A 26,450-nucleotide genomic window follows, 5' to 3' on the forward strand; every position below is an offset into this window, starting at 1 on the left:
GATCAACTAAAACTTTGAGATCAAGAAAGCAAATTGATCATAATTGGCTCATTGGCTATCAACTAAATCTGTAACGAGTAAGAACGAGCAAAGATTGCCAAACAAGAAGCTTCACCACATTATATATTTGCATAAAAAAACACATATGGGGCGTCTTATGGTTAAATCACACATTACAATTTAACATATACCTATGCAAACATCATATTCATCAAAACAATCACAGAACTGAATTTTTCAATAAGAAAAACCAACTGTAATGGTTGATATATGCTTTCGTCAACATCTATGCTTAACAGAGCAGCATTCTATCTCCTTAGGCTCTCCACAATGTATGTGGCATAGAGATCCCTGCACAACCAAGAAGGAATAAGTCACTAAAAATGACAGAGACCAGCCATTTGTCGATTGACACAGTTTAACATTGATGACATCACGATGTTTTCAGCTCCCACAGAATAACATCATATTCCTGCAAGGGTTGATGAACCTGGGAAGCGTGCCCACCAAAGGAAACATGATTTTGGTTTTTAACCTTATGTCCCAATGATCAGAACGACCACATTAGATCCTTCAGTACTACAAAATAAGCAAACATGTTTCTCCTGTTGAAATTTTTACTTGACAAAGTGCTACTTTGTAGGAGAAAGCATTGACCATTTACAGTATGACACATCTTTAGAAAAAAAAGATATATCAGCACTTTTTCCTTCCACGGAGATCTATGCAATGCCATATTACTTCTTTCTAAGTAAAAAACACAAAAGAACGAAATGTTGAGAGGGCACATTCCAACTGCCACTGGGCTTCGTTGGATGCATCAAGCCTGTGGTCAATGGATATGAACAAGCACATCTAAAACAGTTTTAAGATACACATAAGTTAAACAAATAACATAATCAAAGTGGAAAGCACTTTTACAGACTTATTCTTTGTACTATCGTAGGTATAACAAGTCACACTCATATTCCGGAAATACCGAAACAAAAGAATTCCAGTCAAACTACCAAACAGATTGAGATGACCTAGAAATCTGAATCCTAAGTGATTCTTTTTTTATTGAAAGTTAGGACTTCTGATTCTTCTGGATCTAACTTTTTGAAATCCCATCGAGTAAAATCGAAGAATTATAAATCTACAAAATAATAGATAGGAATACTAAAGAAAGAGTCATTGCAACACCCATAAAGGGTATAGTTCCCCAACCAGAAGCTACTTTACCATATCCAGAATTCAATGGTTTTAATAAATTATATATAATAGTTCGTCTTGACCCAAATCTGGAACTACCCTCAATGGTTTGTGTATCCATAAATCCAGTTACCTCTTGGGGAGTTAGCTACACCTAGGAATGATGTAAATGCTATTCTTGATTTAGCTTTACTCATGTCAGTGGCATATTTCTATGCAGGCCTTAGTAAAAAGGGATTGGGTTATTTCGGTATATACATCAATCCAACTCCAATACTTTTACCAATTAATGTCTTAGAAGATTTAACAAAACCTTTCACTTAGTTTTCGACTTTTCAGGAATATATTGGCCAATGAACTAGTAGTTCTTGTTTCTTTAGTACATTTAGTGATTCTTATACCTGTGATGTTCCAAGGATTATTCACAAGCGGTATTCAAGTTCTGGTTTTTGCAATCTTAGTCGCGGCTTATATAGGTGAATCCATGGAAGGTCATCATTGAGTAGCTTTCCATCCAAAGTTTTAAGAAAAATAAAAGCCAAACAAAATACGAAAAGCTAACATAATCAAAGTGAAAAACATAAACAGTCTTAAGTTTTAAGATACACATAATCCAAACAAAATATGAAATGATAATATAATCAATGTGAAAAGAAAACTCACATCGAGTGCTGGATAGCTTCATAGGCAGTAGAGGCAGGCAGGAAGTCATTCACAGCAACTTCCTTGTTTTCATTCTTTTTGTCTGATTTTGAAGTTGATCAAGGACATGTTCATATATGAGAGAGAGAGAGAGAGAGTCTCCTTGAGAAAGAACAGTCACAAAAAGCCAAAAAGTTATATGAAGATACACATAAATGATTTTATGAACTCTTGTCATGTCTTAATAAAATGCAATTAAAATGAAGTGCCTATGTCATTGGCATGCAATGATGAAAGCTACAACACTTGTAATGCAATTAAATAATAATAAAGGATACAGTCTTCAAAAAAGCGTCTGATTTCAGCTAAACGGTGAGGAGGCAGCTCCTTGATGTCAGTGTAGTGACGGTATTCAGGATCATCAGCACAAACAGCAATAATTTTGTCATCTTTTTCTCCCTATATGATAACACATTCAATCTGTTAGGGCCATTCTCTAAAAAAGAAATAAATATAACAGGAAGAAAGATCAAGAAGTCTTTCAATAGCACCTGATCAATCATAGGCATGAGTCCTATAGCTTTAGCTCGCAAAAAACAGCCTGGAAGAACAGGTTCCTGTGACAGTAAAAAGGAAAAACCAGAAGAGGACTCAAATGTCATGAAGCCTGTACTTTATTCAGTGACATATGACCAGCCTTAATAAACTTATCCACTTTTCAAATGTTGGAGACCCTAATTCCCCGAGAACAAATGCTATTGACCATATATGTCACATAAAAAATAAGGCCTTGGACATATTAGCAAGATTAAATATTACGTTCATAGCAACTACTCCCTAAAGAAAAAGGAATTGCATAATTATCTAAAAATAAAAAACAGAAGTTGATTATGCATTCCAAGTCAGCAATCAAGAAATTAAGATACAGGTGTTTTATAAACATTTATGCACTGATCAAGAATCAGTAAGTTGGTCAAATAAACATGTTCCAACATTAATATAGGCCTAAGAAGAAGCTACCCATGCAATAGTCCGAATTCCAGAATGACCTGAACAGATCATTTTACATGAATACTAAAGCCAATTTTCAAGGCTTCTTAGATTTTTTTTTCAACTTGTTGAAAAACCTAGGCTGCTTCCCATACGAACTTTTACCTGCATAATGACTAAGACATCGATTGGGTCATTGTCCTCACAGAGTGTCCGTGGGATAAAACCATAATTGTGAGGGTACACAACCGATGAGTATAATACACGGTCCACCTGCATTAACACCACATTAAGAACCCTGATCAACATAAAAAGGGCTCCTGAAAACCAAAAAACAGTATTACCATTACCTTAATCAGACCGGTTTTCTTGTCCAGCTCATATTTAACTTTGCTACCTTTTCCAATCTCCACAACCTGAAGGAATCAACCGTCTGGATATTACTTAATAAAGTTCAGACATCAGGCACATAACTAGAGAGCAGCATAAAAGAAATCCAACATATGGATGATGTGTAACATATGGAGTGTTGGGTTCCCAATGTCCTCCAGAGTGCTGAACCCAAAAAACCTTTTGAATAAAACCAATCCCCCAATTATGACATTCAGAAAATGGATTTCAATCATCTTTTGCAAGACAGTAAAGTGAGCCAGCAACACATAACGAAAAGGAAAATTAACCAGGAAAACCATGAGGCACCGATGATGATACTTGATAAAGGCACTTACTGATAATGGCAAGTAATTTAAGCATAAAAAAATGACAAAGAAGAAGGATAAATTTGCACACTTTTCTTCCCAATCTAGTGGCATTGTATCATGTTAATGCTGCAGAATATCAAATTTATTATTTTAAGCTTTTAACATACAAAAGCTCTGTTCATTTCCAATGAGTTGTGGATGCTTTAGCATTTACTCAATCAATGTTCTTATATTCATCTAGTGTAAACAACCACATTAGTTTTAGTGAACTGGTCAGAAAGGCATTTACAAATTTCAAAAGAGAACCAATTCAACTATGCAAACAATTGAATGTACTCAACCCAGGTGAAATATCTCTTGAATTGATGAACGTTCATGATTCAAAGTTCTTATCCCTTTCCGGAAGAAGACAAAAAAAGGACCAAATATGCTTACTTTCAAATTAAAATAAGGTGAATTGTTTAAGTGGAAGAAAGAAGAGTATGCTTAATCTGCAGACAACTTCACAGATATGTAACACAGACTCTTCTATCAGGTGAAGTTAACCACACCAATGTTCATTTCTGTCCAAAAGTAGATTCAGTTAACCCTAACCAAGTTTAGTTTTATCTATATTATATATATAAATACATAAATGCACACACATACACGTATACATATACTTATACATAACCGCACCAGTGTGGTGTTATCTTTTATTGATGAGGAACAACAATTGTAGACTGTTAATTTGATTTATTGCATGAATTTCTGCATGATGAATTGATGATATGATAATTGTTTTTATTTCATTGGTGTTAACTTTAAAACTGTTAAATATATATATATATATATATATATATATATATATATATATACAGTCACCAATATAGGCAATATTTTGAATATATAGCAATAATATAGCTATAAATTCATAAAACAATATTATAGGCAAAATATCATAAGTTTATATATGTCATGATATTATCACGATAATATCATGATATTATGAGTTACCTTATACTTTTTTACTTCTTTTCTATATCTTAACGACATTTTTCTTCTTTCTTTTATGTTGTTTACCACTACAATTTTTCGTGCTTTGTAACAACTTATTTCTTTTATTGTATGTATATTTTATTATCTAAACATGTTATTTTCTTACTTATTTCTACTATATATATATATATATTTTAAGCTCCAAGTTTTTCCCGAGATTTCCCAAAGAATTATCAACTGAACCTATATTATCATGAGAAATTTCCTTGGCGAGATATAGCCAAAGACAATATTTGTGACTATGATATACATATGCATTCATGTGTATACTATAGATAAAACTGGACTTGGTTAGGGTTAACATAGTCCAATTTTGGATAAAAATGGACCCCGGTGCGGTTGAATGCACCTGAAATATGGAAGTCATGTCCAAGTGTCTCACCCATGTGTGTTGGCGATTTAAAAGAGTTTGTATTACATAGCAATTAACTATCAAATTAGCAAGTTATAAACTTCAAGATCTAATTGAAAATAAATAAATATTATCACACATTTTATTGATGGCAAGCAACTCATCTGAGCACAATGAAAATTGAGGATCAATTCTTACACAATTGAAAATGGTAGGAGCTCCAGGTCCTGCTTCCACAGTATCAAATTGAAAATAAGTGGCAGTTTGAAACTTGAAAGAGAAACAAAGGTTGAAAATACCATTGGTAAAAAATTATAACAGCAAGGAAATGTACCTATCTCAAGATCATGCCAAGGATGAGCAGCAATAGACCTTCTGGACATAGAAGAAAGTATCCTCTCATTGAGAGGAGGATGCACATGGGTAGCATCAACATATTTGATTGCATTTTCAAGTGATGGATCCATGTCCTCAAGCTGAAAAGAACACACCAGAAATCGTCCCTGCTTAAGCCAATTTGCTTTCCACATGCAGTTTGACAATATATAATACTATTAGATAGACGACTACCCTTTATCTTTTAGAATGTGTAATGCATCAAGACATATTTATAATTTATTAGAATCAAAACTTTTCATTTCCCCCTAGAAATATTGGAGGCACTCTCTGGTTGACTAGCACTAGCTTTGACCATCATCCGTAGTGACAGAGTGTAAAGGGACATTGAGAAATGTTTCCATCTCTTAAGACAACAAATAAATAATTGCATAAATAGAAATCAATTGTTAAAATGCATAAAACATGGTGCTTACGTTAACATACCCTTCAGCATATTTTTCTGCAGATAGGTTCAATATTCTCATGACTGGTTCACAAATCACAAAATAAAAAATTTCAAAGTACGAAACTTGGACATCCAGATATTAGCTTGTGTATGACTTTACCATGTTCTAACTATGAGACCTTAACTAAGGAGTATAGAGGTAGTAAGGCCAGATTTACAAGCAATAAAGCAGATCCATGGTTCCTCCAACAGGAAGAGGAGAGGTAAATTCCGCCAATCTTAACATGCTTGTCATGATAAAGGAAATTGAAACTTTCATATTCCACATTTCATTGTTCATTGTGCAAGAAACCGTGGAAGCTGACATGTAATGCTTCTGCTTTCAAAGAGCACAAATATCAACCAATTGAGAAGGGTAGAAGACTTTGAAAAACATGTTGCTTTGTTTTCATCAAATCAATGCATGATTAAGAACAACTTTTCAATCAACTATTCCCTATAACAAAAGATTCAAGAATTGCTTATGTTCTGCAAAAATAAAGAGAATAGTGGACAACAATGACAGACCTATACTAACATGAAAACATCAAGAAAGGTCCAACCGTGTGCTTGAAGCACTTCATTTCCTAGCTTTGCCATCAAGATATGATTAAAAATATTATAAACAAAATCAACCACAGACTTAGCAAGTCGTGCATCAGAAATTTGGTGAGAATTAAAGGCAAAAGATTCTGGGATGATATGCATAGCATCAGGGAAATTGCATAGACTTCAAGTGGATGAATTCATAACGAGAACCATGAAAAGAACGTTAAATTTGCAACTCCAGAGGCTATCAGATTAACACGATAAAGAAAATAACTTCACCAGATCAGTTTTAATTAAGAATCAGAATCCGCCGTATCAGAACCATAAGAGAACAGCTAAACAACAGCATTTTAAAGTTCCCAAACTCAAGATAGACTGGAGGAAAACAGTAGTATCACTTAAATCAACAATAATCACGACTAAAATCAAAACGTGAACTCGAAACAAAAGTCCAAACCCTAAGATTAATAAAAAGAGAATCTCGCTAAACAAAGGGTTAGAATCCGCAAAATAGTCAAAAAATCCTTCGGATCAGATCTTCCAAACGCAAAAAGAAGAAGAAGAAAAGCGTAGTAGCATGTTAAAAACCCTGAAATACAGTAAAAATCATGAAATAAACGAAACGGAAAATCCAATCATAGATCTAAAATCTAAAGAGATATTTCTCGCCGTGACACAATAAAACCAGCTGAGTAATAGCCACAAAAACCTGATTCTCACTCTGAGAGAGAGAGAGACGACGATGATTCATTTCAAAAAAAAAAAAAAAAAAAAAACGGTGACGACGACGACAAAAGCCACCGGAACCGATTATTTCTCAGAAACAGGGGATCTCCACCAAGAGGAAACTCTCAAGAGAGAGAGAGAGAGGGAGGCACCGTAGGAAATCGAGCTCGTGAAAGGCACCGAAGCAGCGATCCCTTTCGAAAACCGGAAGATCTCAGTCAAAATCACGCTCGATCGAGAGAGAGAGGCCTTCTTCTTCCTTCTTGCTTCTGTTTGCTCTGTGTGAAGAGCCACTGATCCTCTGTCAGAGAAAGAAAGAAAAGAAGGGGAAGAAGAAAAAGAGGGCACTCATGCTCCCGCTTTTCAGTGACGCTTTCCCTTTTAAACCCCCTGCGGAGTCTCCTCTCTCTCTCTCACGCGAGACAGCGGAAAGAATCCGAACCGAATAATCGAGATTCGAATCATAGAGCGACACGTGTCGAGCTCAACTTCACGATCCTCTTGTAACCTGCTCGAGTTCGGATCGGGTGCAATCACATGGCACTTGTGCATCTCCATCAGGCATTGGGCCCCACAACTGACAGGTCTGTTTCCAAGATGAAGGGTGATCAGGTGCTTTATTGCATAAATATTTGTGCAATCATATTTCACCTTATATTTTCACTCCTGGCTCCCGCTGGGATGTTGACCGAATTCCTAACGGTCGTGCCGTTATCAGTCCCTAGCTCTCAATAAAGTACAAAATAAAAGGATAGACAGAACAAGTGGCTTCCAAGCAAACGTAGATCCCTCCCACACAAAATAACAATGCACTTCTTATCTCTTTCTCTCTCTTTTCTTTGTTTGGTTGTGTACACTTTCTCAAAGCTCTTTCGAAGCTAAAAACATCATACATAAGCATGGAAGAAACTGGCTTTTCATTTCGAAGTAAAACACACTTTTCATTCTCTTCTAAAAATGCTTTCTTTCTCGAGTCTTTTTCGTTTTCTCTTGTTTCTCTATAGTTTTTCTCTTGCTTTCTTCTTGTTTTTTGTTTTTTTGTGTTTTTACCCTATTATAAGTTTTTTTTTCTCCCTCACTTCCCACTAGTGCTTCTCTCATTTTTCTTCATGTTTTATTTTTTCGCTTTCCATACGCTTCTACAATCACTTTCAAAATGAATCTCACTTCACGCTTCATGCTACTTTTAAAACTCGCTTTTGCTTCATATATTGCTTTTCGTATCCATTTTGCTTCCTGGTAACTATAGTTTTAAGCATAGTTACATATCTACCAACGGGGCTCCACTTGTGTGGCAAGACTTGTGTTGAGACGTTGCAAGTTTGAATCCCTATGGTGTAGTTGTAAAACGGGTAGGGGTCTGACTAATCTCAGTTTTTTTTGTTAAAAAAAAAACATAGTTACATATCTCATTATCAGATTTTTTTTTTCTCAAATTAAAATATTGTGATAAATTTTAAAATTTATTTTTCTCAGCCAAATTATTGGTATCTTTAAACATTAAATATATGTAAAATATGCAAAAAAAAAAAAATTAAATATCATGATAAAAACTTGATATTGGTTTTCTAAATCTTGCGATAAATTGTGAGACTTTCAATGAATAGCAATCATTTGTGACTGTGGTTTGAATAATAGGTCTGGTTGGCCCAAGCTCTAACTTGGCTCAAACTTGGTCCATTTTGGGGCCATGGGAAAATTGGTTTCTCTACTCTACCAATAGGGTTTGGTTGCATGTTCTTGACCTACACCGCGCACGGATATAGGCACCCCGTTTGCGAACTAATGGACATGTTCATGGGTTTATGCCAAGTTTGACTAGCAATGTGTCTTAAACACTTCACCTGAATGGACCTACTTGTGAGTTGAATGGTCTTGGTGTGCTCTAATACATTGATTCAATTTCCAGAGGATGCAGTTTGAATGCCTAGATCATAGAGAGGGTTGGATTTGGCATGAGACTCATGCTAGATTTCTGTTTTAAGCAAATAAGGGGTATGTAATCTTAGATCTGAGATTCAAGAGAGGTATCAAGCAATGATAAAATCAGTTCACTAGGTGATTCAGTTTCTTAAAAAAATGAAAAAATAGGATCAATAATCGATCAACTTAACACGTGCCATTAAAAATAAAAAAGTATTAAAATAATTTTTTTAAAAATTAACCCCTTAAAATTATTAAAAATATAAATTGAATCGACCCCTTTTGAATCAACAACCAAACAAGGGATCTCAAGTCCTCCAATCTGCAACCCCCAAAAGGCTCTAAATACGTAGGGAAGCTAAGGGTATGTTTGGTTGTGTTTTTGAAAAGTGAAAATATTGTTCAAAAGAAATTCACTTTCAAAATCTCATGCAATTCCAAATCTTATGAAACCTTGTGAGAAAGTGAATCATATGCAAATGAGATTCACTTTTTAAATCTCACTTTTGAGGTTACATACCAACTCACTTTTTATGAATTTACTTTTGAAGTTCTGAGCAATTCTTTATTTATGATTGCTTTTGAGGTAATGATCAAATGAGATTTACTTAATAATGTCTATTAGTAAGTGAATCTCATGGGATCGAACCAAAGTAAGAGTCAAAGATGCATGAATTCGGGTTCCTTGGATCTTAAAACCATGAGATCTCCGAGATTGGAGGCAGTCAAAGCACACTTACATCCAAGGCATATAATGGGTCAATGTGCCAAGCTGAACTTTACCCATTGACTTAAAAAGATAAATAAAAAAATAAAAAAATAAAATCCATTGCATGATTCCCCTACTTAGGTAAGCCATGTCTCCCACATGGAGGCTTAGTTGCAAATTCTTATAAAACTAATAGAGAAGAAAAAGAAAAAGAAAAACTAAACATAGGATGATGCGTTTGAACTTTAGAACTTGTTCAATCCCACTTTTGTTGATGTGGGTGTGTCTAGCCAAGTGTGGATTAGGTCAGGGTTTCCTTTGATGTCGTTCATCCATTGTTTATGAACTGATCAAACACAAGCATCAACGGTTGAAATTTTTTTGTAGGGTCCATCTAAAACATAATCTATCTTGTCATGATCGTTTGAAGCCGCTCATCCATCAAGGAAATATACTGTTAGAGGAACCCATGACTTGATCCCTCGAAATGTTAGCGTCCTTGTATGTTGTGCATTCCCCAGAGCATGGTCAATGTTGGTGACATGAAAACTCTAAGATTTTATTCTCGAAATGGGATAGGAAGACACACATTTTTTAAAATTTTAGTAATTTAAAACCTATTTTTATCCCTCAAGGGGGTTGGCATAGTGGGGGTGGGCCTTTAGCAGCTAGACTGATCGTCAAGGTTCGATTCTCATGGGCATCGCTCTTCCGCTATTTGATGACTAGCATAGGCCCTGAGTACAGGGGTCCTAACCTCATTATTTTGTATCGCTCATACGACGATCGTAGGCATGATCGGCTCAACCATCATGACTAGGTCTTCCTGCCAAATGCATTTTCTTCGAGTTATTAATAAAAAATTATTTTTGTATTTTAAGGGTAAAAGATGTATTTTGATCCAAATAATATTTAAATATAATAAAATATTAATATAAATGTTAAAACAATATGTATACATATTGGTCTCCATATTGACGTGTTCAACTCTATATCTTGTGTCATTGAGATCCCTAACATAGGTCCTATCGTTTGTGCTATACAAGGTCAAACTCTTTCTCTTTGTAGCCACGAAAGGCAAGGTGGTCGTGGGTAGGGATGCACAATGAGCCGAGCTTGGCTCATGCTTGACCTGTTAAGCTTGGCTCAAGCTCGTTCGAAATATAAATGACCCGAGCTTGAAAAGGTAGTCCAACTCTGATAGGCTCGATAAACCCTTTATATATATTATTTTTTATATGAACATAAAAGGAGGTTTTACCTTAGTGGGTAAGTTTTTGGTCTCTTTTTAAAGTAGCCTATTTTCAAATCTCACCACTTTCATTTCTTTCAAAAAGTAATTTAAAAAAAAAAACTTTAAAATTTCTTTTATAAAGTCGAGCCGAGCATGCATCCCTACCCTAGTCATGTTTTAGTAGGTAAATTAACGTCTCAGACAGCGAAATAATCATCCTATGCCCCAGAAGATAGATTATTATGAGCCATACTTGGCATTCAGGTATCCATTGCAAATGAAACTTGTCTAAAGTTTCCTATAGGCGGAAGATGTTGAGTTATTGATGTGAGATGGGGCCATAAAAAGGGGTGTTCCATTTATAATCTAGAAATGATTTATATATATATATATATATATATATATATATATATATATATATATATATATATATATCACAGAAATGTAAAATCAAAGTGGGCGATAAAGTAGCTGAAAGACATGGGAATAAAGGTATCATTTCAAAAAAAAATCCTATACAGGATACGCCTTATTTGCAAGATGGAACACCAGTTGATATGGTATTCAATCCATTAAGAGTACCCTAATCATGGGTCCCACTCGGGGTTTTCCTCGCTTCCATGATAGTTCCTCATCATAAGAGAGAGAGAGAGAGCGTAATGCTACGACTCCGAGAGCACCTAATAGAAATCATAATTGTAGGTTGCATCTTCTCAATCAGACCTTATAGGTGTACTTAACACATATTATGTTTTGGATTATGTTTTTGGACATCAAAATAGGTTTTTTTAAGTCATAAAATTTTAGTACATTGTGAGAGATATTAAAAACCTACATGTATGCCATAATCATATTATCCAAAGCATGTGTTTTACCAAATAATGATTGTAGCTCGTATCTATAGGGTCTGATCAACCAAAAAAAAACACTCATATTTACAAAATTTGAGAGTAGGTGTCCCTATCATTACTAAAAAAAGCCAAACTCTTTTTCATAGTGGGTCCTTTTCCACTGCACATTGTTGGTAATAAATCCCTTTTGCAGATCATCCATCCAAATCACATTTAGATCTTTATTAATGAGTTCACCGAAAGGGATTTGGTAGATCTTGAAGATTCGATGTTTATGCAATTGGAAAAGTTATTGGAATTGACAAATGCTACCTCAACAGCCCAGAAGAGTGTAAAACTATAAATACAGAAGAGTAATTAATGCCTCAACTATCTCTTTAATTTCTCAATCCCTTTCTCCCAAACAATGGAGTCAAAATTTTGATGTTATTTTGATAATGTCATAATTTTATTCCACGACATGGAAAAATAAAATCATGATATTGTCGAAACATCACTTATTTTTAAATATAAACTTGTTTAAAACACATTGATGGTTTTCTAGGATTTTCTAAAAAAAAACAAACATATTTAATTTTTCTCTTCAGCAAATAAAATCTCGATACTAAGATTTTGACATATGAAAAATATAGGCATATTCTCAAAAAAATTGGGGAAAAAGTGAGATATTTCTCAGCTAATAAAAATTAAAATACCAACCAAAAATTAATTAAAAATTTTTCCTTTGTATAAATTGGTTTCTAATTTTTGGTTTAATTATAACCTTTTTTAGGAAAACACACAATTTCATTTATAAAGATAATTTTCCTGCCAATACTTAAATTCTTGCCTGAATGCCTGCTTCCAAACGGAGCCTATAAGCCACAAATATGTCGATATTTTGAAAAATACTGTGATTTTTAAAGGCCAATACATTATTTAAAAAATGCAATATTTTCAAAGTATCATCTACTTAAAAAATTACAAAAGCACACCTAACGTTTGGCTTATTTGCAAAAACATCACTAACTTTTGAGAATTGTTTTGTTAACTAGGTGTGTATTGGTAATATCTCAAAAGCCTTTTTATTTTTGGATAGTCCAAGAGAAAACTTTAAGGTCTCCCGTTCAAGGGGGAGTACACATAGCTTCGACCTTGTGGCAAGGGATGCCACCCATGGGTTTCGAACTTGTGATGTCCCATCAACTTGGTGACATTCACAAATACCCCCTACCAAATGAGCAAAACCCTCGTGAGCCATAATATCTCTAAAGTTAAGCTGGACAAAAGTTAGTCATGTTTTTGTAATTTTTTTTTACTTAAAAATACCACGTACTGTCAAGATATTAACGTGATAAAACACATATTTAGTGTTTTTGATATTTTTAATTAAATACTTACATATTTTTTTTGTTATACTTATTTTCTTGAGTTTTTTTTTAAGTAACAAACGTATGGCATATTTTCCTCACCGACATTTTTAAAGGCAGATAGAGAGGAGAGGGTGGTGTATGTTCCCCGTGGAACACGGGGCTGCGTGTTCGGGGTCCTTATGAGTGCCACGTTGGCACTCATTCGTCAGTTTGGGTGTGTACGAAGGAATATCACGGATCCCAAGATATTCCTCCGTACATAACTCCCGAATGAGTGCCAACGTGGCACTCATTCGGACCCCCCGAACATGCGGCTCCGTGTTCGTGGGGGGAACGTACAACCTGCTCACGATAGAGAGCTACGAGATCCTTCTTGGACCTAGCCTTCCCACAGGGAAAGATGTCAAACAGCAAGCCAACTAGGCAACAATTGTTGACTGAGTCAGGTCCAAGTATGCTAATAATTGTTAATTAATTCGGGGTGGCATATAGTGTAGAGCTGGTAAATGAACCGAGCAACTCGTGACTCAGCTCATCATGAACTCATTCGTGATCGGTTCGTATAGCTGGCGAGCCCAGCCATGATCAGCTTGTTTAACTTAAACGATTCAAGCCATGTGTCTGGCTCAGCTAGGCTTGGGAGAGTTGGTCTAGATAAAAACGTATGTTTTATATATAGTATATATTTTAAGTATAATATATATATATATATATATATATAAAAGGAGAATGCATAAAATAAATAAAAAGAAAATGGTGAATAATATATATATATATATATATATATATAGTATGATATCTAATGTAAAAAAATAAATATGTTCCATGTATAAATAACATGGAATGTTTTTACACGAGCCAAGCTTGACGGCTAAACTTGAATATTAGTCGAGCCACGATCTCAGTCCATTGATAAACGTGCTGAGCCCGAACAAGCCCTATTCAGTTTGTTCAGCTTGTCTACCCGCCTTAATAGAGTGGACTCGGCTAAGACTCTTGGCACGAGGGAAAGCTACTATTGTAAATAATTGTGCACCCGATGGTCTAGGTCAACAAGTCCAGCCAGCCAATCATCCATAATTGTTGGCTTTTAATTATGTTGACTTCCAAGTTGAGAGAGAACGTTTTATATATATATATATATATATATATATATATATATATATATATATATATGTATATATATATATAAAGAGAGAGTGAACATTCACCATTCAATATTATCAAAATACATCCAACATAATATTGGATGAGAGAGAAACATAAGAACAAAACAGCTACAATCTAGACGTGATTGTGCATAGTTCAGAGTACAAACAGATCAACCCCTCCCCCCTACTATGTAATTTAAGAGCCAGATACACATAAGACAGGACCCGTTGGCGAAGCATGGTGGGTGATATGGAGCGAAAGAAAGAGAGAGAGAAAGTAACCCATATGGAACGACGCTTTGCAGTTGATTGCGCGCTATCAAACAGTGACGTTTCATCATTTTTTTTGCACGCTTACTATTTTTAGTGGCAATCTTAATAGCCTTTAAATCTTTGGGTGGAAGACAGAGAATTAAAAGCGCTGCTAATTCTTTTTCTTTTTCTTTTTTTGAAAAAGAGAGCAATTATATGGTGGTACGACTATAGTGTATTTATGATCCGACGACTTAGAATCTCAAAACATGTGGTTGTCCAACGTGACAACCACTTTAATGAAGCGAGCTAACTCATGCGTAATAAAGGAATGTGAGAGGACTCACTTCAGGCTGGTTAATCATTCGTCACGAGAGATGAAGAGTATCTTTAGTGTTATCTTTTTTTTTTCTTTAAAAAAAAACTATGAAGTTAAGTTATTCAAACGTCTCTTCTAAGATTTTGTATATTAGATAAAGATGTTAATAATAATATGATTTATGCTTTTACGACCGTTGAGGGGTCAAGCCTTGGTTAAAATGAAATGAATAAATTATTGTCTTTCACTTATTGTAAATAAAAAAAAAACCCAATAAGGTAGTGCCCAAAAGAAATTGCTTAAAATTTAGATAGAAAAAACCAATACATGTGAAAGCATAATAAAATATACCAAACTTCAATAGGTCTTCCAGTTTGGGCATTTGGGTAAGTTGCCATTTTTACATCACATATGAGAGAGAGAGAGAGAGAGATCCCTAAACCTCCTCCATAATTTAATGGAGGGCAGTTCAAGTTGACAGCCCATGAGAGGGTAGTTCTCATGTTCACGTAAGAATTTGTCAAACAGCGAACGTTGATTTCCTATTTCTTGGATTTACGTGGCAATGATGAGTTTTGACGACGAGAGCCAAAGGGGATCCAAGGTGCGGTTAGGGATGGCAGTGGACCGGGGGAAAGCGGGGCCCCGCCCTGCCTTGCCCCATTTGGACCGAGGATGAAGGGTATGAAACGGGGATGGAGGCGGGGACGAAGGTTTAAATCCATCCCCGTCCGGGGGTGGAGGCGGGGATGGACATGCACTTTTCCCCGCCCCGCCCACTTTTCCCCGCAATATCCCCGCCCTGCCCCGCCTCATCCCCGTTTGAACCGGGGATGGAGGACATGAAACAGGGATGAAGGCGGGGGTGGAGGATAAAATCCATCCCCGCCAAGGAGGCGGGGGTGGAGGATAAAATCTTGAGGCGGGGCAGGGGTGGAGACCTTGTCCCCCGCACCGCCCCACTGCCATCCCTAGGTGCGGTTAAGTGACATAGCCAATCACCTGGCAGCATTCCGTGTCACACCTACAGTGGGCCCCATGCAATATGGTCATGTAGGGATGTCAACGGGTCGGATTAGGATGAAAAAAGATAAAACTGAATCAAATCCGACTTAATCGGGTTCGGAGCAAGATGAAAAAAGTTAAAACCCAATCTAGATCCAACTAGCATTTTTTTCAAATGGGAAAACCACCCCAAAGAGGTGTAAACCCAAGTACACCCCTTGACCCAGGGAGCGACTAGCTTAAAACCCGATATTTACACTTAATCGAGTTTTGGTTTTAGTTGGATTCAGACTTTAATGGGATTCAGGTCGGGTTTCAATGAAAAACTCAATACCGAACCTGAATCTAATTTCTAATCAGATCTGAATTTAGATACCAAATCTAACTAATTGGATTCGGATTCGGGTTACATGTTCCGACCTGTTGACATCCCTATTGGCCGGTGTCATATAGGAGGAAAAGGGAGAGGGTGAAGTTATAGAAAAATTGATACACTGAATAATAAGATCAGTCTTAAACCTCATGAAAATGGATATCCTAGCACAGCTACAAAACTAATAAAACTAGAAAAAATAAAAATTAACAAAAAATAAGAATAAATTATAAAAAAAACAATAAGAATTACCAAATTATCATTGATCTATCATTAGTATCTTCCCTCTCCCTCTTTAAAATGAGTATTTATAGAACATAAATTAAGGCCTTAGTTTAGGTAATTGTAGGACTCCAAAATCAGGATCAAATTTTATTGGTGTCTTCACAATTGTTTGTATTTCTTATGGTATGTAAATTGTACTTAGAATTTGTGACCCATCAGTATGGACGGACCGTTATTGTAATATCTTATTATAGATGAGATAGATCCAATACTAAATTAAGATTCAAAACATAATAAAAAACTATCAAACAAACTAAATACTTACAAAAAAATATAAATAATCAAACTGGATCCAAACAGCCGCAAGGGGGGTTGACATTGTGGGGTGGGGCCTTGGCTGCTTGATGGACAGTCAAGGTTCAATTCACATGGGCATTGCCCCTCTGCGCAAGCCAACCCGTAGCATAGGCCTCGGGGGCAAAGGTCCTAGCCTCAGAGTTTTATGCTGCCCCGTAGGTATGACAGGCTGAGTCAGCGCGCGACCATGTCTTTGTGTAGAATGCGGTTTCTTGGGATTATAAATCCAAAACAAAACTGGATCCAAACAGAACAGATCATGTAGCGAGGGCATGTTGCTCCTAAATGATAAACCTTTAAATGCAAGCCCCCATGTGCATGCTGCTAAGAGTTTTTTCTATAATCATTTGTTGCTTATAAGGCAAACCCAAATTCATTTTTTCTATAACTCTTCCTTTTTTATAGCCAATGCAAAACCGTCACTAGACAGTACATGAGGAAAGAAAACTGCATTTGTTCTAATATTTTATAATGTAAAGACAATTTCAGGAAATCAAATAAGGTAGAGATGTTTTTTGATATCGTCTATAAGGTAGGGACAATTATGTAAAAGTCTCTTATAAGAAAAAGGTTCACGCTACCAAAGGGGAGGGGGGCTCGGCTTGTCTGGTAGGAGCAGTTGGTGCACGTCACCTTCTGTTGGGACGTTGCAAGTTCAAATCCCAATGGTATGATTGTATAACTGGTAGGGGTTTGCCTAATCCCATCTTTCTCTATCTAAAAAAAAAGGTGCACCCTTGCTATTGCTACATAAGTATGGAAAAACCTAAAGGGTGTGTTCACTTCCCATGAAAGTGATTCTATGGACCGGGGCAGGGGAGGGGGACAAGGTCTTCACCTCTGTCCCGTCTCAAAATTCTGCCCTCCATGTTGGCACCGGTTTTGATTTTAACCTTCATCCCTGTTTTATATCCTCCATCTCCGGTCCAAATGGGGCGAGGCGGGCCCCATTTCCCTTCGATTCATTGCCATCCCTAAAGAAGGATTGGGGATGGGATGGGGCGGGGCGGGTAAGGAGGGGATGGGGGCGGGGGGAAGCGTAAGTTCATCCATGCCTCCATCCCCACACGTGTTTTGATTTTAACCTACATCCCTGGTTCAAATGGGGTGGAGCGGAGCCCCATTTACCGTCGGTTCATTGTCATTCCTAAAGAAGGATTGGGGATGGGATGGGGCCGGGCGGGGGCGGGACTGGGGAAAGCATAAGTCTATCCCTGCCTCCATCCCTGGTCCAAACGGGGCAAGGCGGGGCTCCATTTTTTTCTCGTCCACTGCCATCCCTAAGCTTGGCTTGTTCGATACTCGTTCTTTGTTCATATAATGTAAATGAGCCGAGTATGAACAGTGGGTATTCGTTTCAGTTTGGCTTGTCTAGCCTCGTGTGAAGAGAATACACACAATATACATGTGAATATGTCACAAGTGTGTCTTTGGTTAGGTAGTTAAATTTTATGTCTGTGGCAGAGAGGGATTTGTGTTTGAATCCCAGTACTGCCTCATCCTTTAAAAGTGGCAATTTTTTGGGCTGGGCTTCAACTCAAGCTCAGTTCGTGTAGACTTGAGCCCGAGTTGGGTTCATTGGCAAATGAGCGAGCCCAAACAAGTTGTATTTAGATCGTTGGGCTCGTTTACCAGCCCTAGCTATATCATCCAATATGTTTAGCCTTATTTTTCAAATTCAACTGTTTTTAGGATGGGACCTAAGCGGTTAGTCAGGTGGTCTAGGTTCAAATCACATGGGCATCACTTCTTGCACAAGCTGAAGCGTGGCGACTCCCTAGAGGCAAGGAGTAAGCTCACAGTTTTACGCTACCAGGACAACGATGGTAAGTACAGCAGGCAGAACCAGAGAAAAAAAGAGGAGAAGGTGCCGCAAAAATCATCATATTCTGACCCGTCTTGTTAAAGGGTTTTTTTACTTAGCGACGTAAAGGGTTCGTATTGGGGTTGGATGTAGTCAATACCAAATTCAATTCGACCAATCCGATATTAGTTAATCACACTCCGAATGGGAAAAGTCTAATATTGAATTCATAAAATGCATGAAATTTATGAAATATCCTTCAGACTTGGTGATGAACTTTTAAACCAAATCGGTCAGAATCCCGACACTAATCAGATTCGAAATCAGGTTGGATACAGATATATCGGATCCGTTGACATATGAAACAACAATGCATTAGAATAAAGGTGTCAACAGGTCAGGTTTGGCTCGGACCAAGGTGGAACCAGACTTGGACCAGATTTTTGGGTATGGTATCGGGTCCGGACACAGGTCTTATTGAGTCTACTATAAGAGAAACCATACACAGACCCAATAAGAACTACATGAATCAGACACGAACCATACCTAGTAAAATAATATTTTTTTATCATTTTTACATTGAAAAATTATGGGTCTTAATCGAAACTTGGGTCGGGCCCGGGTCTGGTATAAAATTTCACAAACTATACCCTGTCCATGTATTAATTGGACCTTCAATTCTGGACCCGGGTCTTCTTATTTGTCACCATACCCGGACCCGGACCCTATAGGGTTTGGTCAGGGTAAATCGGACCAATTGACAACCCTACATTAGAGTCTGCACTTTGAGTAGAGAGAGAATCCCCCATTTTCCTACTTCTTTATGCGTGGATCCCACCGATTGTGACCTCAGGGTGCAATCTATGGCAGCTTAGGAGTTCAAATACTTGAGATCTCAAGATTCCTGTATTGATTTTGGCGTGAGGTCCACGATTCGAATTCACAAGGATATGCCATTTAATATTCAAATTCGGTGGTTTAATATTCGCATTTTACAAAAAGATATGCGGATCTCCAGCCAGGATTTTCTCTTTTTCTAAGTGACAACGATATGCCATTTCTGCCTTGTGATATGGCCAGACACTCTTTAATAGTTGATGCATTGTAAATAGCTATTCTTTTTGGTGTACAGTTTGTACATATCAATGAACCGGTACGAGTCAGACTAACTCAAGTTTGCCTATTAAAAAAAATGAAAAGAAAAAAAAAAGTGTGGCACCCTAACAAAGGGCATGGTTTTATGCAGAATACAGTCTTGCATGCAGAAAAGAATTGAGATCAGGTGAAATGTGATTGCACTATTTAAGTGTGTTGTTGGTCCCACGCAGAGCCTGACCTGTAAAGAGGCCAATGAGGCTTGGACCTCAGGGCCCCTGGGCCCAAAAAATTTTTAGGGGCCCATCCGTCTCAACCCCCATAAAACACAGGTACGGCTCTGGTCCCACGCCTATAGGCTGTACCTCAAAGATGGTGGCCGTGTGTAGGGATGGTAGTGCACCAGAGCAGGTGCGGGGCATTAGGTCTTCACTCCCTCTCCATCTCAAAATTCTGCCCTCTATCCCCGCCTCTATGTCTGCACGGGTTTTGAGTTAAGCCTCCGTTCCCGTTTCATGTCCTCGCCTCCATCCCCGTTTCTTGTCCTCCATGCCTGGTCCAAACGGGGTGAGGCGGGATGGAGCCTCGTTTTTCCTTGGTCCACTGTCATTCCTAAAGGGTATTTTAGCATTTTACTGACGGGAATCGAGGATGTGGCCGGGTGAGGCAAGCCAGGTCAGTAAAAAGTGTAAGTCCATCCCCGCCTCCATCTCTGCACGGGTTTTGATTTTAACCTCCATCCCTGTTTCATGTTCTCTATCTCTGGTCCAAATGGGGCGAGGTGGGATGGGGCCCCATTTTTCCTCAGTCCACTGTCATCCCTAAAGAGTATTTTAACATTTTATGAATGGGGATCAGGGACGGGGCAGGGTAGGGTGGGAGAAAGTGTAAGTCCATCCATGCCTTCATCCCTGCACCAGTTTTGATTTTAACCTTCATCTCTGATTCATGTCCTCCATCCCCAGTCCAACCAGGGTGGGGTGGGGCCCGTTTTCCCACGGTCCAGCAGCACACTAAAAGTGTGCAATCATATTACACCTGATCCGTCCTCTATGAAAATTGGGCAAAACCGAGGGATGTCAATGGGACAGATTCGGTAGCCAAATTCAGATCCGATTAATAATCGGATTTGGCATTGCATTCAAACTCAAACCCGATTTAGTGTAATTAACAGGTTTTAAGCTAGTCAGATCCAAATCCAGTCTTATCTGATTCCATCCGACTCTGAATCTGAGGTCTGACCTGTGTCCGACCCGTTTACATCCCTAGCCACACAATAAGGCATCATTGTTCCATATGCCGCACCACATGAACCGAGGTTTTCCTAGCTAATTATAAAAAATGTACTTGATCTGCCGAACCTCAAAAGTGTTTGTCAAGATGTCCAAATCTGAAAAGAGTTCGGATCAATTTACACGTTTGAAACAAGAGGAACGCAAGTGGGCTAGGCATATTCCAAATTTCTTTTGGCTTCTGTCCTTTTTCTTATGCTAAGCTAGATCCAGTTGTATGGCTGCAACTTGCAAAGAACCTGACCCACCTCAAATGCTCAATGGGCCTACTGGGCCCAGCATGTCTCACTCTAGGCACAACTGCTAGGGATAAAATTGAGTCAGAGTTTGAGCCCTGATTCAACCCATATCTGATGCAGATTGTTGATCGGTTCATCTGTAACAAATATCGCGAGATTTATAAAAAATCTCGCGATAATATCGTGAGAAACTGTCTGAAAGTTTAAAACGGCAATTTCTCGCGAGGTTTTTAAACCGCGACAAATATGGTGATATTTACCATTTTAGCACATATTTATCATGAGATTTTCATTTTTAAATGTGTTTTATTTATATTTTCTTATAAAATTTATTTTTTTTATATTTTTTAATTTATTTTTTATTGTCAAGATTTTGCCAAAAAAATGCAAGATTTATGAAAAATTTCAAAATCTCCCGAGTTTTTGACTCCCAAGATTTTGCCGTTTTAAACTTTTGAAACTATGATCGGTTATCAATATTATATATCTGGATACGGGTCGGATTTTAAAAAAATGATTGGGCCAGTTCTGGTGCATTTGGAATCAGTTTGACAAATATAGACAGATCTGGGTCATATACATCTGGGTTAAATAAGATCTGAGCGTATCTGTTAAATTTTCTACTTGGAAATTAGAGATCCAAATTCGATGCGGATTGTCGGTTCTCAATAGTATACATCAGGATATGGGTCAGATTCAAAACAAGTATGATTGGGCCTGTTCTGGTGCGGGTCAGAATTAAATAGAGAAATATAGTAAGATCTATGTCATATCCATCTGGATCAAATCAGATCTGAGCTGATCCATCAGATTTTCTACTTGAAATCAAAGATTTTAGTTGTTTTCAATGGATCCAGTACCATAAGGACTCACATCCTACACATCCTAACCAAAACTGGATCTGCCCCTCAAACCAAACCAAATGTGGGTTCGAGCATGATCTGACCCATATCTGGCCTCTTTTCCATCCCTACTAGCTCAATTCCTTGGGTCTGTTTGGGTAAACTGCCTTGGACCTACATGCTGTTGGCCTAAAGGCTTGACTGACCTGTCTCGGATCATAAAGATAAATTCAAAAAGTTACCTTCTTCAACATATATCACAACTTTATCATGATTTCATTGATTTTAAATTTTTTTACATTATTCCTATGTTTCATATATTTAAAAATTTTAAATTATAAATATGCACAAAATTTTTATTTTTTTTTACTCTGTCATCAAAAATTTTCCCCAGACCAAAATTCTTGATATTGAACTCAAATTACAAAAGGCAGCCACGTCAAATTGACACCATGAATATTTCATTGTGAATTACAAAAGGCAGTCCAACCTATTAGCTATTTAAACAAGTTGGCACAACTTGGTAGTTATTACCTACAATTACTTAAACTTTTTTAATTCACCAAACACTCTGTCTCCGACCGAGCTTTTAGAATGGGACATGCACACTGTAGAGCTTTACTGAATGGAAAATGCATCGAGTGAAGGAACAAGCGGCATGTGTTGGCTTGATCGGTGATATGCGGTGATAGTACGACACACAATAGACAACAATATTGTTGTTAGTACATCATTGTATGACGGCACTGACATGGAGCGTTGTTTGATTAAGTAGTGCCGACGGATCAGAGGATGTTGCCTTTGGAGATTTGGTTAAGAACCCTTCAACTTGCAAGAGCTTCTCACGCATAGCGGTTGAACGCACAAGGGTGCGTGTGAATTAAGGCTAATTCTCCCAGGAATTACCTTAGGTGGTTTCAACCGAGTACGGTGACTCGAGGCTAGGCAAGTGAATGCCTAGGCGCCGACGAATAAGTTTGGGTGATGCTCTTCGCTATGATGTTTAATCATCAATTAGTCTTCGGACTGAGATCTGCAAGGTCTTGTTTCTTCACTAGCGATATTTTGTTGTATTGTGCGCATAGAATCGCAATACACTCCATGGTACGTAAGGCTAAAGCAAGTTTGTGTCTCTTTCGAAAGTGATAGTTGGTATGAGATGACTATGCATTAAGCGGCATGGACTAGATGAAATTCACATTTAAAGATGCGCTTGATCAGCTTCCGCTAGGCAGCTATGCACGCGGTAGTGCGCACGACCAATTAAATGATTAATCTATGTCCATGACACACTATATGTAATGATATAAAATAATTATGCAAATGATCTTAGATTTTATTAGAAATAACCAACATGACCAATTTACTGTTCACTTAATACTTTTACTCTTTATCGCCTAAAAATTTAGGTGTCTGATTTTGATTTTTTTTCTCGCAACAACTTACATGGCGCCTTAAGACAAGTTGTTCAGCCAAGACGTCTAATTTTTTAGGAGACAAAAGGGTAAAATTGTCAAAAAAAAATTCAAGTGGCCATGCTTGGCATATTTTTAGTAGTGAAATGGCTATGTTTTGACATATTTCTCTAGTCACGGGCAAAAACAAGGAATTGTGTCAAAAAAGTGGGCACCGTTTACGTCATTATCAGTATAAAATAATTTATGAAATCTTGCCTACATTTTTAATGTATTTAAAAATATATTCTGTCCTTTCAATTTACGTTTCAAGCACCTTGGCTAACATTAGGTGATAGAAACTTTGCCACATGAAATTACCTTTATAGCCTTTTGTACAAATATTGCCCTTTGTTTCACTTTTTTTTACTTAAAAACATTATTTTGCTATCCACTACTGACATTCCACGTGGAAGATGCCCAATAATCCACAGATTGAATGGCAACGAACAATTGGCCCATGAAGGGAAGAACTAGCCAATCAAGAGATGACGAAGGTAGGAGCATTGTGACAAATACCGTGATATTTATAAAAAATATTGCTGATATATCGTGAGAAATTGCCTGAAAGTTTAAAATGGCAATTTCTCATGAGATTTTCAAACTATGACAAATATCATGATATTTATATTTTTAAAATATATTTATTGTGAAAACCCTCAAGATTTTTATTTTTAAATGTGTTTTATTTATATTTTCTTACAAAAATCAATTTTTGTTTTTTTTTATACACAAGATTTTGTCAAAAAAAATGCGAGATTTATGAAAAATTATAAAATCTCTCAAGTTTTTTGCTTATTGAGATTTTGCCGTTTTTAACTTTTGTCACTATGGGTAGAAGATGCTTTCTCTCATATTTCCTCTTGTAGATTGTGATGTCATGTCAAGATTAAGCAAGAAAAAAGGGATGAAATGAATTCAGTGGCTTGTATGGTTTTATTTTTTATAAAAGACAAATAAGGGTTAAAATCATTAGCTTTGTTTAATCCAATGTTGTCAGTATCAGAATCGGACCTGTATCGTTTGACCAACAATTCAGGTGTATTGGCTGATACCAATACTCAGGTGTATCGTTCTGAATCAGCCAAAAAATAATTAAAAAAATATTACATGTCAATCAGAATGTGACACATGTTAAAAGTATTAAAATAATATTAAAAATTAAATTTAAGCTATTTTTTACATTTATTAAAAACTTAGCTGATTCATGTCAGTATCGTATCGATTTTTTGATGATATGAAACGCCGATACGCTCCGATATTGACAAAATTGGTTTGGTCATCTTCATGTAGTTGCTTTCTGGTGCATAGTTACCAAGATATGAAATGACAGAGAAGTAATGCATGAAGTGAGAATTTCATACTCGATTTCATAGATACATATAGAATTCTGTGAAAAGCCATATTCGATGAAAGTCATATGTATGACTTGGAGGGAGATCTTTCGTATCTTTCGAAATCCACCCTACAATATAGGGTCAAAAAGCCAAAATAAGTGATTCATTTTTAGCCCTTATAAAACCAATTCTTGAACCTTAGTGAGAAAGATATCATTGCGAAGCAAATGTGAAAGCTTGCAATGTGAAGTGGAAGTCGAAAGGAGTAGAAAGTCACTGTGAAAACGAGTAAGAAGCAATAGAGAATCAATGTACAAGCTTGTTATAATGAAAAATACTATATTTTAATACAAAAAACATGAGAAATTAAGGGGAAGTAAGTGATAGGGAATAGATTTGGGAAGCCACGGAGAATTCATTTATGAAGCAAAGGGGAAATGAGTTCCCCAAATATAGAAAGTGGATTTTCCATCGCTGCCCCTCATTTCAGGAAAGCAATGAGTTTTCCACTTCCAAAGTGTACTTATATTTGTTTGAATTTATAACCCGAAGAAACCACACCCGGCATGAAGACCTGGTCACACTGTCTCAGTCTAACATAAAACCCTGAGGCTAGGACCCTTGCCCTCGGGGCCTATGCTATGCATTAGCTTGCGCAGAGGGGTGACACCCATGAGAATCAAACATTGACTGCCCGTCTAGCAGCTAAGGCCCCACCCAGTAAGCCAACCCCCCCTTGGGGCAAAGTGTGCTTATGTGAAAGCTCACTTCCTCATTTCAAAGTTGACAGGGTTAAACATAATTTTTAAAATGTTAGGTGTATATTTATAGATACACAAAAAGGTAGGAGTGCTTTTGTAAATTGTTGATAAAAATTGTTTCTCTTTATTTGCTGATAAAATGATTCATTTTGTGTTCCTATTTATTAAAGAAATAACCATTCGGGGTGAATTATTCATTTTGATTAATTAAAGTATGATCAATCGAGTAATTTTATAACCCAGCATGGCCAGAAAATAAAGGAAAGAAAAAAAGAAGCTGGATGTAATCATAGTGACAAACGTTAAAAACGACAAAATCTTGTTTTTTCAAAAACTCATGAGAATTTGAAAATTTTCATAAATCTTGCTTTTTTTGGCAAAATCTTGGCAATAAAAAATAAATTAAAAAATCTAAAAATATTTTTTATAAGAAAATATTAATAAAATTTATTTAAAAATAAAAAAATGGTTTTTTCATGATAAATAGCCATTTAAAATGTAAATATCACATTTAAATTGCGGTATTTATGTTTTTTCGTAAATCTCACAATATTTTGAAAATCTCCAGAGAAATTGCCGTTTTAAACTCTCAGGCAATTTCTCACGATATTATCGCGAGATTTTCATAAATCCTGCAATATTTGTCACATAGGATGTAATCACAAAATAAGCTAAGCACCTGTTTTTAAATAGCTCACAAATTTTGGGAGTTTTTTGCGATTTACTATGTCTTATTTCAATTCTGTTGATCCTGAAGCCAAGAATTCATGTGTGACCATGCACCTACTCAAGATAAGACTTGAACAGTGATTCCCTTCATGGATGGCCTTTACAAAAAAAAAAGACTGGTCATTTGAATGTCC

At 36.8% G+C, this 26,450-nt stretch overlaps 1 protein-coding gene across 1 annotated transcript; it reads right to left on the bottom strand.

Moving 5' to 3' along the window:
- Window positions 1–94: 94 nt before the first annotated feature.
- Window positions 95–7,390, bottom strand: LOC149823398 (soluble inorganic pyrophosphatase 4-like). The gene is made up of 9 exons (XM_090018812.1): window positions 7,165–7,390; window positions 5,249–5,390; window positions 5,113–5,141; window positions 3,174–3,239; window positions 2,989–3,096; window positions 2,385–2,450; window positions 2,172–2,292; window positions 1,855–1,936; window positions 95–351 (listed from the first exon to the last, which is right to left on the bottom strand). The coding sequence occupies exons 2-9, from the start codon at window positions 5,379–5,381 to the stop codon at window positions 309–311; spliced, it is 648 nt and encodes a 215-aa protein (XP_089874938.1). The 5' UTR covers window positions 5,382–5,390; window positions 7,165–7,390; the 3' UTR covers window positions 95–308.
- Window positions 7,391–26,450: the final 19,060 nt, after the last annotated feature.

Source organism: Nuphar pumila, chromosome 10, assembly GCF_984573655.1.
Source record: "Nuphar pumila chromosome 10, dmNupPumi1.hap1.1, whole genome shotgun sequence".
NCBI classification, from domain to species: Eukaryota; Viridiplantae; Streptophyta; class Magnoliopsida; order Nymphaeales; family Nymphaeaceae; genus Nuphar; species Nuphar pumila.

What these genes read in the sequence shown, in the direction of transcription:
- LOC149823398 (XM_090018812.1), bottom strand. Translation starts at nt 5,381, where the DNA reads ATGGATCCATCACTTGAAAATGCAATCAAATATGTTGATGCTACCCAT. An exon ending in TTGGCATGATCTTGAGATAG is followed by an intron (nt 5,142 to 5,248) that starts GTACATTTCCTT and finishes CTGTGGAAGCAG; the next exon opens with GACCTGGAGCTCCTACCATT. An exon ending in CTCCTACCATTTTCAATTGT is followed by an intron (nt 3,240 to 5,112) that starts GTAAGAATTGAT and finishes TGATTCCTTCAG; the next exon opens with GTTGTGGAGATTGGAAAAGG.